Source organism: Cyprinus carpio, chromosome B14, assembly GCF_018340385.1.
Source record: "Cyprinus carpio isolate SPL01 chromosome B14, ASM1834038v1, whole genome shotgun sequence".
In the NCBI taxonomy this organism is placed as follows: Eukaryota; Metazoa; Chordata; class Actinopteri; order Cypriniformes; family Cyprinidae; genus Cyprinus; species Cyprinus carpio.
Window position 1 is genome coordinate 5,395,076 of NC_056610.1, and position 26,917 is coordinate 5,421,992.

At 36.6% G+C, this 26,917-nt stretch overlaps 1 protein-coding gene across 2 annotated transcripts; it reads left to right on the forward strand.

The window, feature by feature from the left end:
* Window positions 1-25,960, forward strand: LOC109082147 (plastin-3). Of its 2 annotated transcripts, none has more exons than XM_042737829.1 (16): window positions 1-134; window positions 9,688-9,791; window positions 11,628-11,791; window positions 13,691-13,820; window positions 14,127-14,259; window positions 14,357-14,438; window positions 14,593-14,758; window positions 16,074-16,216; window positions 19,996-20,091; window positions 21,888-22,083; window positions 23,212-23,290; window positions 23,445-23,562; window positions 23,713-23,846; window positions 24,181-24,304; window positions 24,442-24,566; window positions 24,884-25,960. In XM_042737829.1, exons 2-16 carry the CDS (start codon window positions 9,731-9,733, stop codon window positions 25,014-25,016), a joined length of 1,884 nt encoding a protein of 627 aa, XP_042593763.1. In that variant the 5' UTR covers window positions 1-134; window positions 9,688-9,730; the 3' UTR covers window positions 25,017-25,960. The 2 variants fall into 2 exon arrangements, with proteins under 2 accessions (XP_042593763.1, XP_042593762.1); XM_042737828.1 differs by lacking the exon at window positions 1-134 and adding an exon at window positions 7,315-7,487.
* The last annotated feature ends 957 nt before the right edge of the window (window positions 25,961-26,917 follow it).

Here is a 26,917-nt window from a genome sequence, read left to right on the forward strand (position 1 = left end):
TTCCTTCCCAGCGCTGCTCACGGCTATAGGCGGCCGGAGATCGCTGTCTAGGTAGGCAGCAGGCTGAGTGTTGAGACGCGGCCAGGCACACTGAGAGAGAAACGCCAGCAGGGCAACAAACACGGACACACACAATAAGTTACTGAACTTATTCAACTGTTCAGAGCACTTTTGGTTTCTTCACATTGTGTTGGTTTTCTGTATACAAACATTGAGGCGTTAGGTTCTAATTTATATTTTATTTATACCGACCATTTATACATATATGGAGTAACAAACCTTCTCCCGAGCGTGATTAGAAGTTGACAATGATTCATTCCATCACTGCATAATGAAGTGTTAGTTTACATTTGCATTTAGATATCCTGATATAAACGTGTTTGTTTTCTTTCTTTCTGGGTGAGCAAGGTTGAGGAAAAACTCATCAGGTTTATTTTATTTATTTATTTATTTATTTTTAATAGATGCTGGTCATGTGATATGAGTGTTTATTTGCTGTCGGAAGCATGTATGATTGATTTTAATTTACATATGTATATAGTTGTGAGTTGATGAATGGAGGATGGAGGTGACGTGTTAGCGATATTTTACTGTTTTATTCCAGATAAAATATCGGATCACAGCTAAAACTTTTTCACAGCTAAAAGCTGCAAGAGAGTATTATTAGCAGTCTAAGAAATCCTTGATTTGTGTATCCTTGTTTATGTTTGGAGTAGCATACTACTCCTACTTGCTAAACAGTCTGCAGCATACACAATGCGTGGAAACCTGTATGGACTGTACCCTACTTGTTGAGGGTTGACCTCTGATATCAATTATAGTCTTAATATTTACTTAATGGCTTATTTGATTGAACCACTGCAATTTTTTTAAGGAAAATGTATATAAAATGTATATATACTGTATACTTATAAGTATACAGTATGGTACTGTGCAGTATGCAATTTGTTTAAAACGTTCACAGTTTTGGCTGTCCAATTTAATAATGAATAGATGTTCAAACTGTAGTTTATATTCCGATACAGTATTCCTTGTTAACTCTAGCATATACTGTATACTTTGACAGATGGATTTTTTTATTTGTGCAGAAAATTTGCATTCTGCACACACTGTGAATAAGGCATCCCTATGCACACAGAGTCCTGGTATTATAGTGCACTCAAGTCATTCTAGGAAGTTCAAATTTTTATGATGTGTGTTCAGTTTTAGAGCAAGATAGCCATGTGCATTTTTTACAAAAATTTAACAAGATTGATGACTAAAGAATGTGCATCAGGAGTGTTTTTGCATTTTTATTCATTTTAGGAATATAAGATTTAAGGTGGTATTATATATTCTGTCATAATTGTACAGTGCTAGTTTTGGAGGGTTGTAAAGTGCAGGAGAATTTCTGACTGCTTCCAAAAAAATAAAAATAAATAAATAAATAAAATCTGGAAAGTTTCCGAAAATGTTCTGTCCCTTTGCAACCATATTTTGAACTAGCTTATCTAGCTTTATTTTAAATAATAATAAAAAAAGAGATTCATTTGATCTTATTGTGTCTGTTTTCACACACTGACACATCGCCAACTCAGAAACTCAAGGCTTAAAGAAAGTTTAAAAAGAGTTTTCCACCTGTATTTATGACTTTATGATGCTTCATGCGCGTTCAACTGACTCAAACGTTACATACAGTCTTTCTAACATGATTTGAGTGCACTAGTAACATCAGATTAATCTGATGATAATATACCGCTGTAAATAAATGTAAAAAAAAAAAAAATGAGCATACTTTCATTCAATATACATTAGTACATTTATATGAATGCTATGGAACACACCCCCAGTCTGTGCTGAAGTTAACAAGCTTGTGATTTGTAGATGTGATTCCTTAACGGAAGCAATTGCATTGCTGGGTTAGATAGGAATGTGTGGTTTTGACTTTCAAAAGGCCATCCCAGAGACTAAGAAATGAATCTCTTCCATTGCTCTTCCACATCTTTGATTGGTTCAGGAAGGTGAATCTGTCTGCATTCCTGCTCATAACTAAGCCAGTGTCGTCTGACTCTGTCCTTGAAGTGCTGTTCATGCTGTGGTCACATTCTTCCTCTCACATTCTCAAAGGCCTTCATTCTTCAGCTGTAAGTATCACTTGCAGCCTGTTTACAAGAGCATGTTATCGGTTCGAGCAGTTCCTGGCCTTTCAATGTCAATGCTGAGGTTAAAGTGATGTCAGGACAAAACACCTCAACAATGTCTGTGGGAGGCTGTCTGCTCATGACCTCCAAGCATTTGACTAGATTACACTGGATAAAACTTGCTCATTTTGAGTGATTGTTGTCTATTACAGGAAACAATTACTGCTGTTTTGACCCCACCACAGATGTGGAGGCTTTTGTATGCAGTTTGCACTGACACTACAGACCGCAGTGGCTCAAAGTTTGCTTCTGTTTTGATTCCGTAACTAATATTCCACAGGCCTCTTGTGTCTCGCTTTCTCTTCTACTGCTCATATAACTCATAGTCTTAAATTATTATGAAAACACTGTTTAATTGTCGTCTGTCATCATCTGCTGGGCTCAGTTTTTTTGACTTTTGGGAAGTCCAGATGGTTTCACCCCAGTTCTGCCACATTTTCCCTCATAAAAGCCAACAAACTTTTAGCCTTGACATGCAACTGCACTGTAAAAATAGGACTCTGTGTTATAGTGTGCTGTGTTAAAATGACATTTTCAGTGTGATAATTAAACTACAATATAATTGTAGTGTGCAATACTACAATAACATCCTGTCAGAAAATGTCTAATGTCTTTTTCTGTTTTTGTGCATTCTTACACTGCATAAGAGACCTTTATTACACTTTGAAAAATAAAAATAAAATAGTTATTAAATGTTCTAAAGACAATGTAAATTGTTGTTGCCATGCAAAAATGGCCACCGTGACTGTAGGGTGTTTAAGGTGGTTGCTAGAGCATTGCTATGCTGTTGCTGCATAACAAGGACATTTAAGTGCCTTCAGCTCTAAAAAAAAAAGTGAAGTCAAAACATGTTAATTGGTTATTGTAGGTTACCTTACTATATATACAGTGAACATTTTTAAATGGTTTATCATTGCATTGTACGTAATATTACTGTAAAATACTGAAAAGTTTTTGGCCTTTGCAATTATAAAATATGAATTGCCTTTTAATTTACAGTGAAAACATATGCTTTTATTCTAAATGGTGTTGTTGATCATTTTTCAGGTGATGTATATTAGGGTGTTTTGTGTTACAATACTACTGTATTATTTGAAGAAATTTTTCCATATTTATTTTTTTACAGCTGTTTTTTTATTAGTATTTTGAATTTTATACTTCATTGCATTGTGTTTTAGAGTTTACAGAAATGTCCGTAAAATTAATGGATAATGTTGTGTGTAATGAGCTGCCAGTACTTTTTCTGTTATTTTACGAATTTATTTTTACAGTGTAGCCTACATGTTCTGCTACTTAGTAAATGTTTATTGACATATTTTAGTGTTGTGTGTTCTGTGCGTGTGTGTGTGTGTGTGAGAGAGAGAGAAAGCGAGAGAACCTGTGCATGTCTATACATGAGTATCGGCCATGTTTGATGGACAGGTCACTTACAGTGATCTCTGATTCGTCATGTGGCTTTCTGTTGCACCAGCTTTATTATTGTGGTGTTATTCGTACATGTTTAAGGTACAAATGCAAATCTTGGTACTTTAAGTAGAAAAAAATTGATTAAAAAACAAATAGCTTGAAGAAAGTTTCACATTCTGAATGTTTTAGTGTGGAATGAGAACTACAGACCAACTTAATTTAAACTTTAATAGCCTGAGTGTGCCGTTGATTATCTGCACAGCCCTCAGTATCAGAATGATGTTTGTGCAGCTGCCTGTAGAAGCAAATGACTCTGTGTGAAATAAAGACTTCGCTTGCTTCAAGACTTTGCTTGAGTCGGTTGCGTCTCACTATTTATTCTGTCAGAAACCAGTTGAGTTACAGCGAGATCTCTTTAAAACAAACCCTGATTGATCCATTGAAAACTACCGTATTTGTAACAGATTCTGCTGTAGATCGAACTTACAGTTAGAATAGACCTCAAAGGAGAATGATGCTTTTAGTCATATCTTGTGCTTGGAAAGATGTGAACTCCATTCACAGCAGCTTGAACATTCTGTCAAACATCTTTGGCAAATTGTGTTCCATACAAGACAGTCACAAAGGTTGATGGTATGATATGACAAGAACATTTTCAGATCGATAGTCGGTCTTTTTCATGTGGTTTAGTAGCACTTCATTGGTTTATTCATGCTTTATGATCTATGATAAACCGGTGGAGGCTGTAGACTAAACACTCCTGGTCTGACTACACAAACCTGCATTTACCTCAAATGGCCACTTTTGTGAATCTGAACGTTGTGAATATTGTTTCTCTTCTCTTGGGTAGACTTTATGGTCATATATTTTCTTCATTGTTTAAGTTATTTTTGAACTGAATGGTGGGAAGGGGTCATATCAACAATCTACAGCTATTCCTTCTTCAAATTTATTGTCCGACTCTGAATCCCATTTGGATTGCTCTAAATGTACTGCAAGGGGCCCGAGTTTATCAATGTTCTTCATCAAGTTTAGAAACAGTAAACTTCACGTCACTCTATTGGTCGATTTCATCACTTATAAAAAAGCTGATAGTTTGAATGGGTCTGGTTGAAAAATTGTGTTACACAGTGAACATGTTTGCTTGTAGTGTCAGGTTTACTGTGCCATTTTCAGTTCCTCCACTTGTACTGAATTTATCTGAGATAAGTTCCTGTTTAAGTTTAAGCTGTTTATATCGCTGCTTCATGGGAAAAGTCCAGGTCAACCCCCCCCCCAAAAAAAATAAAACATTAAAGAAAATTACAAAAATACTTCAACTTTTTTTTTTTTAAATCTGCATAAATTAAACACAGTCCAATAATTAGGTATGGAATAGATGTGAATTTTGAAGTACTCAATTAATACTTAATGTAAATATTATTATTTTATGCTTACTAAATTTATTTTAATAAATGGCTTACATTTTTCCTTTCTTTCTTTTGGGTTAAAATACGACCTGGACATGTTTTTGACAGGTGAGCCTTGTTTCTCTTCAGCTGGCCAGGCTGTTTTTCCTTGGTTTGCATACAGAATATAAAATCATATTTCTCTCTCCTCAGTAAATGTCCCGTGTGCAGTTCAGATTGAGTTTTCAAAAGGACCTGTAAGTGAACACCTGTCTTCACTGTTTGCACTGAAGTAGGCTTTGTTCTGCTCCTTCACACTCCACATGATTTTTCCTCAGGCAGCAAGATGCTAAGTTCAACTATTTTTGTGAACAACAGAGATGAGAGCACTTTAACATCTGATTTGGCATTTCACAATTGTGGAGTTTGAAGAAGCAACCAAACTGTGATCTGAGCGGATCACGTTGAAGTGTATTTTTCCACTACAATCCTGCCTTTTAAAACCAGACGTTCCTGACGTTCAAGATCTGACTTGTTTAACAGGTGATGTGTTGTGTTGTAACCTGATCTTCAGGAATGTCAAAATCTCATAGAATTCCTCAGTGGTCTGGTAACACATTTAGACATAATGAAAGCAACCTTTCACTTCTGTCTAGAAATGTTTGTAATGTATGCAATGTGTGCAAAGCTCCTGTAAGGCCTTTTTTTTTTAACAATATTAGTCAAGTATTCTTGCACCAAAAACACTTTTGGTTAATTGTGCCATTTATGTGCAACCAGTGTTATTAAACAACATTACGAACATGATGATTTTGTTTGACAGTTAGCTAGTGTTTTATTACACTGGTTGTTTTAAGTATCCGGTGAGTGCTGCTAAAAGGTTAACGCTACTTACTTGCCACTTACATTAAACCTGACCCTGAACCTAACCAATAGTGATAACAAAAGTAAAAGTGAGATAAAAACACGTGCAGATGCTGTGATGACATTTTAGTTTGCTTCTACAAGTCTTTAAGGTCTTTTATCGTGACTCATGTTTCATGGACCGCAGCACTATACCAGGTGAGTTACTGAGCAAGTTTACTTCAGAAAAACCATACTTACAGAGCTGGTTATGTGAAGCAGATGTCATTATTTATTATTTTACAAATCATGCACTATGATAAAAGTGATAAACTAAGTTTCAGAATCAAAGTTGTTGGGTTACTGCCACTAGTGTTAATTTCAGATGGAGACTGAAGTCAGTTGTTTGTAATAGGTATGTTTTTGGAGTTTTGCAAAAATGTTGGTTGCATGTCATACAATGAGAGTGTTGCATAGATCATTATATGTAAATGAGATTGGCTAACCTCATTGCATGTGAAACACCACACCAAAGGTGTGGCCAAGTTTCTGCTGAGTAAACATTGATATCTAAATGAGATCGTACATATGTTAATGAATTTACGTTTGTGTTGTCATGCAACTTCCCATAACCCAGATTATGAAAGTTTTACCATTGCTTTCCTTAAAGACTTACAATTGCATGAAATAGGCAAAAAATGAGCCATATCTAGTGCTCAAAATATGTGAAGGTCAGCTATTTTAACTTGGGCACTAGCAAATGCATGGCAGTGCACTAAAACCCTGAGCCATTTGTAACCCATTTGCAGTTTGCCAACATCTTGTGCTTTAGGCTAAGAAATTAGATTATGATGCAGACACCAAAATTTGATTAATTTAATGCTGAATTGAAGCAGTAAGTATGTGTTTTGAGGTCATCATGCCCTCATTTAATGGCCGTATCTGTGAATGTTGTTATTTCTCATGTGGCCCATTTCCTTAGCAAATGAATGAGTCTTTGTTACATATACCAGCTCAGACGTCCTTGAAATTAGTTTACCATTGATAGATTTGGAGGATATTACAGAATGTTTGATTTATTTTTGTAGCCTAACGGTGGCAGTTTTTGCGCTGACACTGTGTATTTTTAACTATATAAAAGCACCACTATTTATTTGAACTTTCTTTCTGCTTGAACATGCAAAGATATCACATGTTCAGCATGTGTTTCCAAGTGATTCAGCATATGTGTGTCCACTGTGTTATTTTTCCTCTCCAGTAGTGACTTTTTAAAGCAACAGGATGTTTTAAGACGAGTGACGGTATGTGAATTTAAGAGATGCATTGAGCTTTTACCCACCCCTTTTCTCTCTGGCGACTTTATTACTTTACTTAGTACATCTGGGATGGAAGCGTTGGTAGTAAAGAAAAAAGAAAAGCATGCACGCTTTCCCCTCCCCCTCTCCTTCTCCGTCTGTGTCTGCCTACCCCGCCTCCCTCTCCAGTGGACACGCCGACCGCTACTCCCATAACCTGTCAGGAAGTGTTATGACTTGCTTCCATAGGTCTTTGTGAGGCAGGCAAGAATGCTGGTGTTTTAGATTAGCCTTGAAGGGTGAGGAGCAAGTACTGCATCTACTGCTGTGACCGCTGGTGCCTACAAGCTCCATTCTCAGCTCACGTCTGGACGGTTTGTCTCTGTTTCTCTTTTTTTGCTTCTTCCTGTCTCCCTCTACATCCCCCATTCTCTCATTAACTGGGGAAAAGCATTCTCTCTGTGTCTGTCTCTTTTCCCAGCTGCTCTGCTAACGGCACAGCATCTGTAAAAGCTCTCTCTTGTTTGAGTTTCCAGTTTGGAGTGAAAAAAGCAGCTTTGGGGTAAAAGGGTGGCTGTGTTAAATGAGATTTTAAAGTGTTTTTTGCATCTCATCAGACTGGTAAATCCATTTTTGTGTTGGAGCACATGGTCAGGTTTCTGTTTTTGAATCAAAACCCAGAGAAAGCAGTTTGGTGGTGGTTTTCTTTTGCTTTGTAACTTAACACGGCATAATGGTTTTAACTTTAATCACTCATGCAGTGTTGGCAGTCCTTAGAGACACTGAAAACTAGTGACTAGACAGGATTCTTTGGTTGCTTAGATTTGTGCATGACTCAGTCCCATGAGGTCACACGACTATTTGGGAAGTAAACAAACCTTAGTCAAATTAGACTACCTCTATACTTGAATTGTGAAGAAACTTATTAAAGCATGAATTGTGGAAGAATCGATTCGAACTGATGATTCATTGAAGGTATGTCTCAGGGAAAGGGATGCCACAAGGGTGGAGAATTGGCCCATTTGTTTTTGTCTTTTTTTCTAAAAAATTCCAGTGAAGTTTCCATGTTGGCTTTCTGAATAGCTGAAGGATGACATCAAAAGTAGACGTTCAGACAATAATCTTAGTCTGGTGCTTTCTTTGAGGGTTATTTACACAATAAACAGTTTAACCATTATGTAACGTTGACATCACCTTATTTTTGAAAATTTTTAGAAGTCCATTACTTCATGCTGTCCCACCGTGGGATGGATTGCACCATTAATGACATAACAAAGTGTTTGAAAACAAAAAAAACACAAGCTGGAGTGGCAGCTTTGGGAATGAAGATGCTGACATGCGTCGCGGGTGTGTCCTGATTCTTCATGGCTTCTTGTAAGGAACAGGAAGATGCATCTTGGGCAGATTATAGTGCTGCAGTGCTGTGATCGCTGCATGTAAGAGCAGATCTTAGGTCAGTTTGTTCAACAGAGCATGATTGAGGCTGAGACTCTGCATCGGTTCTCGGTTCCATTGCTGGACTCTGCTCAACAGTTTTGATTTTGTTGTGGCCTTGATTCAAACAGTTTGTCACCGTAATGTGTTCATTTCCACTCGCTGACATGTTGGGCCAGTGCCATAATACTGCAATTAAATAGACTCTATTAATTATTGTGATATCCTGGACAAATATTTACCTTGGTTTTAGTGTATTGTGTTTAGTGTATTATTTCGTATTGTGTGTTTGGGTGATAAGGTTTATGCTATACTCTTAAAAATAAAGGTTTTATTGGCATCTGTGGTTCTGTAAAGAACGTTTAACATCCACAAAATCGTTCCATTGCACAAAAGGGTCTTTATAGCCTAAAAATAAGTATAAAAATGTTTATTTTAGGAATTGGTTACTGAAAGGATTTATGGTGAACCGAAATTGTCCTTCTATGACTTTGTTGCAAAACCCTGTTTGGAAGCTTTATTTTTTAACAGATTAGTTGTTAATTTCACAATTAAACAAAATCAGACTGACTGTAGGACAGTTCAGGTCGGATGGCACCTGGTGTTCAGATTTTTTACACATCTTCATAACTTGGTGATAAAAAAACAGGCTGATCTTCCAAATAAAAAACATCCACATTGGCTGTGGATTGGTCTCTTCCTTTTAGTTGATCTATTTCAGCTTCTCTTCTACCATTTTTACTGTGCAAATAACTGGATTTGTTACTCTTTGCTAAGCTTTTACTAGCTTCGGTTCACAGTCATCTCTACAGTTGACTAAACACAATGAAGAGGACTTTAAATAGATGTAGTTGTCTTTCAGTCTTTGTCATGGGAAAGAATCACGTCACTGCGTTACGAGCATTATGGTGAGGTTGCACTCAAAAGGACCTGCCTTGACACGCCCTCTCAAACATACATTTTGCCCAAATATAGTCTACTCTGTTGCCTGCTTGATAGACGTTTGCATGTCATTTGCATGTCTTATCTTCTTACTGTACAATCCCTCTTCCAGGTTTCTCTATCAGAAGACAGTCGCCAGCATTCATTTATTACAGCTTGGAGGTTCAGACAATAAAGTTTTTGTCCTTCTCTCCACAGAAGGACACACTTTATTCGACTGAGAGCTTCAGGTGGTTAGGAGATGGCAGGAAAGATATCCAAAGAAGAGATGGAGGAGTTGCGCGATGCCTTTGGGAGAGTCGGTGAGTGTTCTTCCTGTCTGACCAGTTTTGTCTATTCCAATCACTACTTGGCATGCTGTCTTTTTCCTTCACGTAACTTGTGATTTCTACTGATTTGTTTTCTATGCATAGAAGAAAACAGCTAGATCACTGTGCAAAACCAAAAACAAAAATTAGGATTAGCAAGCTCTTTAAATAGCATTTGGATTCTGGTTTAAAATTACATTGATATGGAAACTCTAAGACTGTTGTTTTTGTGATATTGTTTCGATCCTACTAACTGCTTGCGAGGCTTGTTCCTTAACCATCTGCATTGTTGTTGCTCAAAGACACATCTGGGTTTTTCATTTGACTTCATGCATTTTTTGGCATTACCTGTTGCTTGGCGCTTAAACGGTCCTCATGGACAATTGTCTCCAAACCACCAACTATTTACTGCCAATATATATATATATATATATATATATTATCCAAATATATTATATAGTTTCTCTGAAAGATTCACTTTGAATGGGACTGTAATCTATTAACAAGTAATTATTTATATTTATTCAGTAGCATTTACTGTGCATGTTCTATTAGTATTTTCCATATTGTGCACAATGAGACTGCAAAATAAGCACTATTACAGTACCAAGTCTCTTTAAATTGTTTGTTCATCCAAGCATGACATTGTATCTATTCAATGCTGGCTGATGCTCATAGCAGAATTTTCTTGAACATCACATGAGCTTTTATTGTACTTCAGAAGTGAATTTTGTTAATGTTGTTTTTAAATGCCTGGAATATCCACATTAGATTTTGAGTAGGCCTACTGCATAGAGTATCCATAGATAATTAAAATGGAATGTCAGTAGATTTACAGAAAGCAGTGCATTTAAGAGTATAGTGCGGTTTGTGATATTAAACATCTGGGTTTTAAAGTTTGTGGAACATACAGTAGATGTTTTTCATGGTCCTTGACAAGAATGTGCTTCAGACAGCATTTTCCTATTTATCTGATTTCTCCAGCAGACTGGGCAGAAAATTGAGGCTTAAACTGTTGCCAACGTTATGGTGTTATAATGCACATACTAGAAAAACTCCAGTGTCTCACAGTTCCTGATGATTATTTTAATGTTGTTTAATCAGTTTTAGCATTGCAGATAGCATTTGTTATATACATCCTGTAACACAACAGCTCTGTTTCAAACCAAGTGGCCTGGGTACTGCAGCCAGCTTTTGGCAAAACAGGCATTCTGCGCTTCCACATATTTGACAAATAACAAGATACCTTGTTCTGGCCAGAATCTGAGGCCGTGTTTTGTCTCTTTTGTGGATAATACCAGAGTGCATTGCTTAATGCTCAGTAAAAATGTTCACATGCTTGGCCTGAACCATCACTCATTAAAATGTGCCCTGTGTTTTAGTCATAAGCATAAACTCTATAGATGTTAACATTTTCATTGTTTTTGCAATGTTTCAAGTGTATAGATTTATTTGTTTTTGTATTCAAATTATATATCGATAATTATTTTCACATTTCAATAATCTTTTATTTTGTGTGCATATATATATATATATATATATATATATATATATATATATATATATATATATATACAGCAAAATAAAGGTTTTCTTAGAGTTTGTTGCAGATAATTTTTACTAATTTATTAGCATGCAGACAATTTATTTATTTTTTTTATTTTTATCAGACTATTTAAATAGCATTTTTTTTTCTTGGTAGTAAAAGTTTCTTAACATTTTTAATCTAGTGAACTGCAGCGTAACCCAATTGCAACCAAAATGTTTTGTGCTTGTTGGAAAGATGCAAGATGTTGACACTAAACCAATAATTTTCATTTTTCTCCCTAGATTTGAACGGCAATGGCTTTATCTGTGATTATGAGCTCCATGACCTGTTCAAAGAGGCAAATCTGCCCCTGCCTGGGTACAAAGTCCGTGAGATCATCCAGAAACTGATGGAAGAGGGTGACAAAGACAAGGACAATAAGATCAGCTTCGATGAGTTTGTGTCTGTAAGTTTCTGCAAAACGTTCTGTGATGCGGGACATATACATTCCTAATATCCAAAAGTAATTATACATGTGCCTTCTACATCTAGGATGTATATCTACATAAACATCCAAACTATACTAAAGACTTGCTACACACATAAATCACTTTTTTTCTCCAAATTCTCCTTGTAATGCTTTGGATAATAAAATGTAGCCCAGTGAGTCAACACTTTGTTCTGTCTTTAAATTTTAAATTTGCAAATCAAATTTCATTGTTGTAAGCAAGAAAGAAAGAAAGAAAGAAAGAAAGAAAAACATTTACATGATCACATACACTGTTCGTGTGACTTTAATGGGTGAATGCAAGTTACATATTTTAGAAAACGTTCAAAACAATCACTCAAAAGTTGAATGATTAAAGTCAAAAGGTTTCTGCATGATTAATGGTTGGTAAGCTGGTAAGATGTGAGGTGGTATTTGAGTTTGTTCAGTTGAACCTGAATTTGAAACCCAACAAATTCTTCAGAAAGCACCATGACAGTTTTAAATCCATGATTTGCATTATCAGCATTATCTTTCAGCATAAGTAGACAATACATTGTACATTGAGATTAGAGTTTCAGTGCTGAATCCAGATGGCATTTTGCCATTGCATCATTTTTAGTAACTAGTGTTACTCAAAGAATGATGGAAAAAAAGATAATTGCCATTTCCAACAAATTGTTGTTTTTGCTGCCTAATGATTTTCTGGAAACTGATGTTTTTTGTTTTTTTTTCTCTCAGGATTTTTTGGTGAACAGAAAGCATTTATTTGAAATATAAATCTTTTTGTAGCATTATAAATGTCTTTACTTTTGGAATAAAAATAATCTTTTTTTTAAAGAATTGTTTCTTGAGCAGCAAATCCACATATTATAATGATTTCAGTCTTGGTGAGCATAAGAGACTTGTTTTAAAAACACTCGTAATTATTCCAAACTTTTGACCAGTAATGTACATTTCATGGAGAGACCTAAGACATATCTCTAGAATCTGGTCTATAGCATTTTTGCAGTCAGTAATTGTTGATAACAATTCAGTTTCAGTGAGACTGTTAATGCATCCTGTAAATAGAGTGTCATCCTGTTGAACGACCCTGGGTTTGTTTGCACTGCTGTGGGGAGGTTATGAGCAGCTGCTAGCGGCCTCTGTTCACTAGATGTTCCACCTGGCACTGACACTCATGCTTTAATTACCCACACATGCCACATGTCAGAAAATATGTGCATCTGTTTAGTTTTGAAGACCTTGGTTGTGTTTGACCACATGTGTATTTGTGCATTTTTAAATTAGTAATACATATTCATGTGTGGGTCAGTTGGTTGTTTTTAAGCAATAAGTTAAATTAGTCAGTGCTAAAGTCCCATGCTAAAAGGTGCTATCAGACACATTGTGCAGTGAGTATATTTACATGGCGTCAAGGAACAGATTTTACATAATAAAAGGTTTATTTTATTATTGTTTCATTTTATTTTGATGGTCACACAACCGACATTCTTCTGGCCATAAATAGCTTTGCAAATACATGTCAACTTATTATATTACATCTAACCCTAACCTAACAGTCAACTAATACTCTAATGAAAGTTAGTTGACATGTTGTAGCAAATTAATGAGAGTTAGTTGACACGTAGAGACGTTGCAAAACTTATACAGTAGTTAGCAAAAACTACCATCAAAATGGACCATCAAAATAAAGTGTATCTTATTAAAAATGTCAAGGAGAATGTTTTATATTATTTTTGTTGTTTTATTAAGCAAAGTAGTTTCAAGTAAATAGCTAATAGTTGTATCTTTGGGCGCTGTACAGTTATGTATCATGTGTCTGAGTATTTGAGAATTATTTTATCATTAATATCATGGTCCCTTGTGTCTGCACAGATCTTTCAAGAGCTGAAGAGCAGTGACATAGCAAAGAGCTTCCGGAAGGCCATCAACAGGAAGGAGGGTATCTTGGCTATCGGCGGCACATCTGAGCTCTCCAGTGCAGGCACACAGCACTCCTTCTCAGGTAAATATGCCTCTGCTTTCACTGGATCAAACAAACCACTGCTTCCTTTTGATATAGTTACATTGCACCACACTTCCCACTGGCTTGGAGTGTACAAGGTAAAGTAATGGTTTCAGATGGAAATCACGTGTCTTTGTGTGGATTTGCCATATTCGTATCTTGAAATCTACATGCTACTGCAAGGTACTTCAAACAATGATATGGTAATACCAGGTCCAAAATCCCACAACATACTTTATAGTATGTACTGTCCTTTTGTTTTTCATTTTGTTGTGATGTGATCTTGTTCTCTGTGTCCTTGTCCAGAGGAGGAGAGGTTTGCTTTTGTGAACTGGATCAACAAAGCGCTGGAACAAGACCCTGACTGTAAACATGTGTTGCCCATAAATCCCAATACAGAGGATCTCTTCAAGGCTGTAGGTGACGGTATTGTGCTGTGGTAAGTCAGATACACTCCTTGACATCTTGTCTGTGGTTTTATTATTTTATATTGTTTAAGAAACCACCTAAATGCACGTGGCTTTGCTTTCTTTTAGTAAAATGATCAACCTGTCAGTATCTGATACTATTGATGAGAGGACCATCAACAAGAAGAAACTAACACCATTCACAATACAGGTTTGGTTCTGATTTTAAGATTCTTTTTTTGAAATATGACTCTGGAACACTTCCATGGTTTTAATACTTTTTTTCTCCAAATGTATCAAAAATGCACATATATATGTTGGAGAGAGGTTTGAGCCTAACAGACATCATTGCTTATGTCTTGCAGGAGAATCTTAACCTGGCTCTTAACTCGGCCTCTGCCATTGGCTGTCATGTGGTCAACATCGGGGCACTGGACCTTCGAGAAGGCAAACCTCATCTGGTTTTGGGCCTGCTGTGGCAGATCATCAAAATTGGTCTATTTGCTGACATTGAGCTGAGCAGAAATGAGGGTATGTGTCTCTGTTGCACAAATACAGTTGCACATCTAGTCCAAATAGAGCTGGCATTGTCACAGCTGATGACAACGTCCAGGAATCCTGACAAACAGATAAACCGTCTCTTTTAAAGAAGTTAAATGTTAACCCAACTGACTGAATTGACTGTTGTGGCAGACTTGAACTCTTATATCTGACCTCATTACTGGACTGAATGGTTTGTTTTCTCCCAAATTGAACTTAAGGGAGTTTAGACCTGTCCAAGAGTCTCTATGCCCTAACAGTCCTGTAGAGAGAGTTGTCTAGCCTTAGACGAACCCTTTTTTATAATGAATGAGAATCATGCTAAAAGGATCAAGAAACATTTATATTATTACATAAAATTGCTTTTCATCCGACAGACTGCCAGAAATTATTAGTCAAAAAGCAGGACTGGGATGACAATTTATAAACAAATAATATAATTGCCTTGGCTTGACATTTTTAGATCCAGTGATGGTTCTGTATACAAGTGTCATTGCCTTGAACTTGCAGGGAACAACCATCAGTAAAAGCGAGACAAATGCTCTGTCTTCTAGGTTCTTATTGGATTAAAAATACATAAATATGTTGCTGTGTTCTGTATCATTTGCAGAGGTTTGTGTGCATAAGCAGGGAGAATAGCTAGAAGAACACAGCAGTAATCTAGTCTAAAATGGTGTTGTTATTAATGGGCCTTGTTAAACAGTGATTAGTGAATAGCTAGGGGTTGTTCCTTCATCCAGGCCAGAGTTTGCCAGCCAAGCTGAGATACATTCAAGTACCTAGTAGATCTTTATATCCTTAGTGTAGCAGTAGCAGGAAAATCCATGTGACTGGACGGTAGGTACCAGCAACATTGTGTAAATGATAAAAAGGACAGGGACCCAACACTGAACCTTGAGGTACTCCAATGGTTTGTTTGATCTGTGAAAGGGGAAAAAAGCTGGTTGGAAAAATGTGTTTTCATATGAACAAGAAAACTAAGCCTGGTCTGTAATTTTCTGCTAGTGTAGAGTTTTTAGTTGTGGGTTTGCCTACATGAATGTGGTGGGTAAAGTATAGACACTACAGTAAACACTAAACAAACTTCTGCCAGAGATGTTTAACATAGCAGATGAGGTTCTGGAAAGAGCCTGATCAATTTGAAATTAAGTGAATTGGCTTTCTGAAGCACAACAGGAATTGAGAAATTATCATTGTTCAGTGAATGCCTAAATCCTGTATGTAACTGTTTGGCAAAAGTTAATACACCTTTAAATCATTGGCTTCGCAGCATTCTGGTTAACTGATACACATGGTCTTGTTTTAGCTCTGGCAGCATTGTTGAGGGATGGAGAGACACTAGAGGATCTGATGAAATTGTCTCCAGAGGAACTGTTGCTTCGCTGGGCCAACTTCCACCTGGAGAATGCCGGCTGGAGCAAGATCAACAACTTCAGCCATGATATAAAGGTCAGTCTTGATGTGTTTGTTTACTGTGTTCTTATTGTGTGTCTGCATGCTAATAAAGTATCAGATCTCTGTCTCTACTAATGTTTTCATGAGGATATTAAGCATGAGAATTGTAGTGGTAGTCCAGTATATCTTTTATATTCATTTAGTTGTAAGAAACGAAAATTGTTGATATGAGATCCTAATGGTAAGGTTTTAAATGCATAGTACCACTCTCATATGAGGGCTTTTATTCTTTTATCAAGATAATTGATATAAATTTGATTTCCTGCTTATTGAAGTAACATATTAGTCTGTACAGATGTATTATTATCATGTAATGGATGATAATGTTCATAATGTTTCTGTTGTAACACAATAAGCTCCTGACAACACAAGAGGAAACCAGTTGTCAGATATCTTTTCTACAGACAACTGGAAAACTGCATTCTAATTTCTTAATGTGATGTGTTCCAGAATAAAAAAATTTTTATATATATATATAAATATTTTTTAATTTTAATATATATATATATATATAATAATCACATTTTTTTTTTTTTTTTTTTTTTTTTTTTTTCCTTAAAATTATGTGCACATCAGTGTTGATGCCATGTTCACTTTAAAAGAAAGACAAAAATGTCATGACTTGGCTTTACTAATCATAAAGACTGTCCCATAGACTGCCAAATAAATAACAGTGTCAAGGTCCAGGAAAGTATGAAAAGTATCGTCAGAATAGTCCATCTGCCATCAGTGATTCAACCGTAACATTATGAAGTGACAAGAATACTTTTTGTACATGAAGAAAACAAAAATAACGACTTCATTCAACAATTCTACTCCTCTGTCTCTCCAAATCAGCGTAGTGCCATTTTGGCAAATCTGAGCAGTACGCAGGCAGCGTACACTCTGCTGTGTCAGCCGCGCCACAAGGATACTTTTTTTACATGTATGTATGCTTTGGTTTGAAAGCAAACAGCGCATCAGTGCAGCGTGGCTGACACAGAAGAGCATACGCCATCTGCGTACTGCTCAGATTTGCCAAAATGGGCTACGCTCATTTGGAGAGACACAGAGGAGAGGAATTGTTGAATAAAGTCTTTATTTTTGTTTTCTTTGTGTACAAAAAGTATTCTCGTCACTTCATAAGGTTACGGTTGAATCACTGATGGCAGATGGACTATTCTGACGATGCTTGTCATACTTTCCTGGACCTTGACACTGTTATTTACTTGGCAGTCTATGGGACAGTCTCAAGCCTCCCTGTTTTCATCCAAAATATCTTAAATTGTGTTCCGAAGACGAACAAAGCTTTTACGGGTTTGGAACGACATGGGGATAAGTGATTAATGACTAAATTTTCATTTTGTGGTGGAGTAACCCTTTAAGGCAATCACTATTAGTGTTGCTCATACTTAAAGTTAGTGTTTGTATTAAACAGCAGTGGTACTTAATCCTGGTCCTGGGGACAGGTTGATCTCATGGAGCCTCATGGTTCCTTAATGATGATCTGAACCAGGTGTGTTAGAAAAGGAACACATACGGACTTTGTCTGAAAGCTGAACAATGCTGCCTTTAGAGATGCATTCCAAGGTTGAAAGGTATCGAGGCACATCCTAATCTAATGTTAGTTTCACTTCCTGTCTCCTGAGAGGCCTTTATCTGATCGATTTTTGAAGGCAGCAAAAATAAACTTCGCTGCCTTTGATATCCCACAATCCTGTGTTCGATTCTGTGACAATTGAGCTAAAAATAAAGATGGCATCTTAAAGTTGCTGTTGTTGGTCAGTTTGTGTAAATGTAGGTTTTTGACAAACTTTATCCACTTTTGACTAATTTCTAGCGAGAAATTAGAATTGCAGTAATTTTGTTGTAGATCAGTAAACTGTTACACGTCCTCAGACGCCCATCAGTAATCATTTTCCTGAGGTAGCTACGTTCGTGCACAAACACAGCCTGCAAAGTCATTGCCTGATAAGGCAGTGAGTCATCAAGCTTTCAGATGCAGCCACAAAGAGAGGCATGGATTATTGAGAAGAGGCATTCTATTATTTTCCTATTCAAATTCTGAGTTATATATAGAGCACACTATATTATAGGGACTTGGGAGTGGGTGGACTCTTTTGACTTCAGAACACCACAACATCAGCATATCAACACCCTAGCATTGTGAAAGGGAGTTTTTTCATGTACATGTAGTTCTAGCTTTTTGAAAGCTTAAGAGAGATTTTAAATTATATATATTGTACTACTACATTATATTAAATGACATGTACCTGCAAAAAAATAAAAAGTTAATAACAAAATGTGTAAATGTAAAACGGAAAGGTTTACATAGACGTTTTGCATTTTTTTAAATCTCTTGAAGAACTAATGGTTAGATGGAAGATTTACTTTAGCTTTCCTTTAAAGGTGAAATAATTCTCAGCCTCAAATGAATGTCATGTTGCCAAATTTATCCAAATTAGAATTTACATAACAGCTAACTCCATTTTCTGTTCCATAAAGGCAGTTCACCTGAGTGGAAGGGCAATTACTTTGACTTTCAAATGCCCTGGCATACCATGAATTTTGTAAAACATGCGAGGGGTCATTTAGTATCTAATAAAAGATATGTGACCTTGGCTGTTACGTGATTGCCCTCTTAACTCATTCATTCTCAAAAAAGGGGTTCGGTGATAAAAGATTTAGTGAAACTGATCTCTACTGAATGATTTAACTAATATCTGTCTCTATCTCCTTCTATGCCGCAGTTAACAGATTTTTCAAACTGTGTAAAGGTACTTTTCCAAATGTACTGTAGATCGGTTACAGTATGCATGTTTGTTGTTGTTTGGTTTGTTCATTCGTTCAAATCTACCACATTCATGTTCTTAGGAATTCATGCATGATTGTGTGTTTCTGATATTTTCACAAATCTCTCTGGATTGTGTCTCATCTAAATATAATTCACAATGTAAATGTCTTCTGCTGCCTTCAAGTCCTTTGTTATTTCGGTCAAGATAAAATGGATGCATTGGACCGTTATAGTGCTGTATTTGCAAAAGCCTGATGCCTCATAGTATTTTTGGCAAGCCTTATCATTATTCTTCAACAGCAGCTCAAAAAATGCATAGAAACTATTTTGTACAAGCAATATTCACAATATTCAATATTCACAACCTAAAAATGATTAATACCACCTTATGAAATAATTCTTTACATGATCAAAACTTTGCTGAAAAACCTGTGGCACACAATCTACTACATGCCTTCTGTCATAAACAGTGACAGCTCTCATTGATATACATTACAAGCTAACAGCATTTCATCTGCAACAAAATGCATATTTTTGCTCAGTTGGGTTTAAAATGAAAGGGATCATTTTCCTCAGTGAGTTAGAGCTCCATATTATCACTGCATATGAGCTATAAATGCCTGTATCTAATATGATACTTAACAAAAGGCACATATGCAAAGCTTTCTTTTAACATAGTCAAATTTTAATAAGTCCGGGCTCAAAGAAAGTCCCACAAGTATTTTGTAGAGATTTGTAAAGTATTTTTTTAATGACTGTAACTTGATGATTTTGAAGTCTCGGACAATCAATAAATGTTTCATTTCAGCTTTTAACACGAAAATAAGTAAACATTGTTTTCTGTTGAATGCAGTGGCATAATAGAATGTCTCTAGTAATTATGCCACCTTGGCGTTCATGTGCTTTCAGCTCATAAATACAGTCCTACAGACAGGACTTGAAGGCAGCATTACACTACGCTCATTGAAAGATTTTTTTTTCTCTCTTCTGGCTCTTGCAGGACTCGAGGGCTTATTTCCACCTGCTCAACCAGATCGCACCGAAAGGTCAGAAGGAGGGTGAAGATCGTATTGACGTTGACATGTCAGGCTTCAACGTGAGTTCAAATCATACACTTTTGAAATGCACATCATTCACTATGCGTTTCAATGTCATAAACCAGCCCAAAAAAGTGAGACCAGAAACATAAGATCAGCTTCACAATATCTAAGGTCTTATAATGCATTTGTGAGCTGCTCTCAGTAGAGGAGGAAGGTTTGTATCAGAATATCAAAGCTTCAGTCACTGTAGCAGCTCATTGTAAGAGGACGGAGACAGTTCATCTCAGATGTGTGATGAGACTCACTGGGGACTTCCATGAAAGCCTATGACTGGGAGCTTCCTGCTTTTTGGAGAGCAGTTGTCAAGCATCAGCAGTTTCTCTGAGGGTCTAAATTTGGCATGAGAGGGTGCAAGTGTATGCAAACCTGGGATTGATTCTCATAACAAAATTAAAAACTACAAATTCTAAGCTGAATGTGTTTTGACGATAGTGAACTCCAGTAGAAATCAGCAAAAAGCCACTGTTTATTGCACATTGTGTTCCAGTCTGTGGACTGTGGCAGTCACAACACTGCGGATGCCACATTCCACCCCCAGTATGCCATGATTCAAGTCATTCACTGGTTTAATTCGAGACAATAGCAACATTGCCCATTACCCAGCAGCGTCTAAACAGACAGAGGTCTGATGTTTGAGTGCTGGGTGACTCATGTGAGTGTATTTAACCCCACATGCTGGCCGGAGCAGCTGTTATTGACTGTGTGCTGTGGTTCGGTCGGCAGCTGTAGCGCTCGGACACAGTCAGGGTCATTTCACCATCAACATCACCCACTGTTTCAGCTTTCTGCTGCTGTACTGGTGTGTTAGTGTGTGCAGTCACACCACAAACAATGATTCCTTTCATTGCTTGAACCTCCATGTCTTACATTCTGTTTCAGATTGGTGAATCACCTCATTTTGTTATTTATACTTGATATTTTTTAATTCTTTTGACAGTATACAATGTTGTATATATCTGTACACTAGTATTTAACCATTTGGGGTTGGTAAGATTTATTCATGTTTTTCAATCTCTTCTTTACCAAATATATATATAAATTTAATTTATTCCTGTTAATTTTTAGCATCATTACTCCAGTCTTCGGTGTAACATGATCCTCGAGAAATCATTCTAAAATACTGATTATTATCGATGTTGAAAACAGTTGTGCTGCTTCATATTTTTGGATACATAGTTTTCAGGGATTCTTTGATAAATAGAAATTTTGAAAAGAAAATGCATGCATTAATTTCTATTTAAAAAAATGACTGACCCCATACTTTTGAGCAGTTTATTTTTACACTTTTTTTTTTTCCAAACAACCCATCCTTTCTAAAATATTTAAAGCAACAAACAATGCAGGAAAAAGTGTTTTAGAGAGGCAGCACAGCTTCTTATTGCTTGTCTTCTTGTCATTGCTTAATTTGGAAGTCCTAAAAATGCAGCTTAGGCAGGCAGCTCACTAGGGTTTGGCACAAAGCCTTAATGTACACAACATCATTTTGATTAGACTATTACACATGTAACTGATTCTGAAGGTTGTGTAGCTACAAAATGAATCTGGCTTAAGTAATGTTCAAGTACATTTATTGTCTGTGCAATTTCTCATTGTAGTGTTTATATTTGATTTGTGCTGTCTCTTATGTTCTCACTGACCCATGGGATAGAAAAGGAGATTGTTTTGCATCTGTGGCTTAAGCAAATCTGTCCCATTGAAGCAGAGAGGGAGATATTAGTTAATTTGCCAGCAGCTGAATGCAGTGAATTGTATCTGGCAACGATCTCAGTTTGTCCTGGTGTGTGTTCTGCAGGAGCAAGATGACCTGAAGAGAGCTGAGTGTATGCTGCTGCAGGCAGACAGGCTGGGCTGCAGACAGTTTGTCACGTCTACTGACGTTGTGTCTGGCAACCCTAAACTCAACTTGGCCTTTGTGGCCAATCTCTTCAACAAGTACCCAGCGCTGACCAAACCCGAGAATCAAGACATCAACTGGGGACTTCTGGAGGGTGGGTGCTTTGCTCATGATTGTTGTTCTTTCCTGTCTCGTTTTGCCATTTTAGCATTTGCTAACTACATGTGCCACGTAATGACTCATGAAAATGGGTGGCATTTCTTCCAAACACTTACTTCTAAAAAATATACCGGATGGCATCACAGAAGGGACATTCAGGAATTTTTTATGGAAACTGGTGAAGCGTGTCGTGTGACATAGATTCGAAGGGAGGGCCTGGTTGCCTCATTTCCTGAGGCCCGAACAGTTTTGGTGAAGGTTTCGCCCTCTTGTGGTACAAAACACAAAAAACAATCAGTCAGACCTAACCCTCGTTTTATAGATAGCAATCGGGTCATTCGGGTTTGTTGTTGTTGTTGTTGTTTTTTAAACAGTTGTCTTCATATATATCATATTTTACCCATTAAGAGAACACATAATATAATGTCGCACATATATTTTGTGCTGCCTGTTTTTCAGTTTATGTGTCATTGCTTGTATTTCCCTGAAATTAACAGTTTTGCAATGTCCACTTCTAGAGTTCAAAATAATGAATAAGAAATGTTACATTTGAGATTATCTATATTAAATTTATTTCTGCAATCTAATTAGTTTCGAAAAATAGATTGAGTTTAAATGTAATTTTCTTTCAAACCACATGACCAGGATCATGTGATGTCATTGTCTTCTTTATTGTATATTGTGTAGGTTATGTATGTGTATTGTGATTTCTGATGTCTGTGAATATGCTGCAAACTCACTCTCCCAGTGGGTATGAATAAAGTAAGCAAATGATTTTCATGCTGTCACTTAAGATCGTCAAGAAATGTTGGTAACAGAAAACAATAAGTTTCTATTTGCTAATGTCAGTTTACAACAATTATAAACACGTCTAAAGCATTTAATATTTAGTTCATGTTAATTTCAACACTTTCTAATGCATTATTAAAATTAACATAGTATCTGTTTTCATTATTATTTAATGGATCTGAGCTGAGATTAACAAAAAATGAAGAGCTGTGCAGATGAATGAGGCATTGACTGAGTTTGAGTAACTTATGTGTTACGGCCGAGATGTTCTCTGTGTTTGTAATTCCTGTGTTGATGGACAGTGATTAACTGCTGCTTCACTTGCTTTCTGCAGGAGAGACCAGAGAGGAGAGGACTTTCAGAAACTGGATGAATTCTCTGGGTGTCAATCCTCATGTCAATCACTTATACGGGTAAATCACACACTTTCTTACCTTCATGTCTTAATCTGATTCATGAAACACTAATCAAGCTGATAGTGAAATGAAACGCATGTCAAGTGTAACATTGTAACAGTAAATGAAATGAGATGTCAGTGTCACTTTTGAATGTTTCGGTCCTTTCCAGTGATCTTCAAGATGCTCTGGTCATCCTGCAACTTTATGAGAAGATCAAGGTTCCTGTCGACTGGAACAACAAAGTCAACAAGCCCCCATATCCTAAACTAGGGGCCAACATGAAAAAGGTAACCATTACCCTTTCTCCAAAACCTGCTCTCTGAGGACACAAATATGCAGAATGATTGCGGACAGAGCATTTCTAATCAGCTAGTTTTCTATAAAGGGCTGATATGTCCTCCGTCTCTACATGAATGTGTGTGTTTCTGTGTGTCCAGCTGGAGAACTGTAACTACGCTGTGGACCTGGGGAAGACCAAAGCTAATTTCTCGCTGGTGGGCATCGGGGGGCAAGACTTGAATGATGGGAACCCAACGCTCACTCTCGCCCTGGTCTGGCAGCTCATGAGGAGGTACAACAGTTTGTATACACTATCATTCAAACCGTTTTTGAAAGAATGCTTTTATTCAGCAAGGACACATTCAATTGATCAAAAGTATCTATTAAAATCTATTAACCAGTGTTAAAGAATTGAACCTTGCTATAAAGCTTTTATGAAAATACAGTAAAATTCAAATGTGATTTAAATGCAGACATACCACTCAAGTCCAATTTATAAATTTATTTGTATTTAATTTTTTTCTTATAAGAACATGTGTATGACTATAAAGCTTGAAGAGTTTATTTATCAGTAGAAATGTGCTAGTAATCTGATTCTGAAGAGTCTTTGTGCTGTGTTTCTCCAGATACACTCTGAATGTACTAGAAGGCCTGGGCGACGGACAGAAGGTCAACGATGACACCATCGTCAGCTGGGTTAATAATACTTTGTCACAAGCAGGAAAATCAACCAAAATATCCAGTTTCAAGGTGCACAAGCCTTTATTTATCTGCTAACACACACACACACATGCAAACATATTATATATTCATACAGCAGCCCTGTATTCATGTAGCTGCATGTGTTGGTTGAATATCAGAATTAACTGTAATGTTCTGGACTGTAGGACAAAGAGATCAGCTCCAGTCTGGCGGTGTTGGACCTGATTGATGCCATCCAGCCCGGCAGCGTCAAATACGACCTCGTGAAGACAGGAAGCCTTAGTGACGAAGACAAACTGGACAATGCAAAGTAAGATTTCAAAAATGTGTTCATTGTATAACATGCATACAGCCTTAAGATAAGTGCATGATTCTCACAGCGCATATCCCATGATTGCTTTTGTATTTCACTTCAACCATGAAACTTAATGCAAGTTTATATACTTACTCAATGCTGTGTGTGTAATTAGCAGCAAGCAGAATACAGCTGTCTCTAGTGCACACAAGTTCAAAATCAATTCTGAAATTTTCAGAATCATTGAAGAGAGAATCAGTGCATCAGAGAATTTATATTAAAAAAAAATTCTCCCACCCCCTAAGTCTTTGGAATATTTCTGTCTCTTGCAGGTATGCTGTATCCATGGCCAGGAAGATCGGTGCTCGTGTGTATGCCCTGCCTGACGATCTAGTGGAGGTCAAACCCAAGATGGTGATGACCGTGTTCGCGTGTCTAATGGGCAGAGGGATGAAGAGGGCGTAAAACAGGACCCTGAAGTCAATCAGACGCTGATGTCCTACCCAAAAGCCATTTTGCAGGTTGAAGGGCTTCTGGTTCAGTAAATTTATTACAAAATTGCCAACAGATGTTAAAGAATCATGTTTAAGTTTGGCAGGACTACAATGTTTAAATGGGCTTAAAGTTTTTGGAAAGGGAGGGTTGGTTCTTTTAGACCAAAACAATTACGATTCCATCTGAAAAAGGGACAAATTAATACCAAATTATATCTTTGAATAAATGCAAGTTGACTAAAGCATATCTGCCCATATCTGTTCCAAACCATTTCAGACTCAGCTTTGCAATACTCTATTTACATAATTGATAAAGGATGTATGTACGAGTGATAGGTGTAGTTTTGACAGTTTGACAGCTTTGGACATTTAGAGTCACGACTGTCCTTACTGGATGCAGTATTGCATCAGTGCAGATTGATGATTGTGTTTGAATCATTGAATTGGACCGCTTATTCTCCTTACATTTTATGTTACAAAATTTTCCAGAAACGTTTCAGTGAGACACTTTAACACATTCCGTAGTTAAATCTCAGTGTGCTGTTTGTCTTATGTATATGTATACTCTTTTTACGTACAAGAGACATCTGAACAGAATGAACTATGCATGATCTATATTTTTTATTTAAAACAATACACTCCTCAGAAAATGCCTTTAAAAGCTTTAAGCATTAACCAATCCAAGCTGTTTGTTCAATACGAAAATGACAAATAAACTTTGACGCAGAGGAAGGTCATCACATGTGGTCAGTGTCAAACCTGTTACCGTTGGCTGATGATAAGTGACTGTGTTGCCGGGAATGAAACTGGAAGTGGCTGATCATACGGCAGCATGTTATCTATGGACCGAAGCAGCTCAAGCCAAATGTCTGTAGCTGAAAAACATCATACAAATAAAACAGAAAATACAACTGTGCATAGTATTTCAGCTTCAGCATGTCTTTTTTCTTTTCATTTTCTTTCTCCATGAACGTGTTTTGTGCTGCTCAAAAAGTTAATGGTGTAAAATGAAACAGTTTACTAGTTTATTAAGCAAATACCTGAAATCTGCAAATTACAGACACTTATCATGTTAATGGTATGTTTATAATAGCAAACTGAGTATACATTTATTTATTTATTTTGCTTTCATGGGCAACTACATTATCAACAACAGTTGTAAGGCATAATAATGCAATGGTATATATATATATATATATATATATATATATATATATATATTCTTCTTTTTTTCCTTACAAAAATTATCACATATATTTTGAGACAAACGACGTTGAAGAATTTATATTCCGTTTTGTTGAAGGTGATTAAATCTACAATTTATCAGTAATGGCTGAATAATAGAAAGGATGGCCTTGTTGAAAGGCATAAACGGACTCTTGTGAATAGAATTATTATGGTTAAAAAGTTTAATAAAAGACTGTTAGGTCTGCGATTTATTTTGGAAATGACTAGAAAAGATTAAAAGGGTAATATTGTAAGGTAACACTTTAGATTAGGGAACACTTCACTATTACCTAGTTGCTTATAAGCATGCATATTACTAGCATATTGGCTGTTACTTATGAACTATATGCTTATGAAGCACAAATTAATGCATGACCATATTGTAGATCCCTTAACCAAACCCAATACCTCAACATAAATACTACAACAACTGCCTTACTATCAATAAACCGTAAATTAGGAGTTTATTGAGGGAAAATATCTACGGTTACAAGTGTAACCGGTTCTCTGAGAATAGGAATGAAACAGTGTTTCTGAGATGGGGTAATGCCTCCAGCATGACCGGTGTCTGAAGCATGTGTCTAAATACAAAAATTTTATTGGCTAACGACAGTACATGACTTCACTACCAGCGTGACTGTGAGT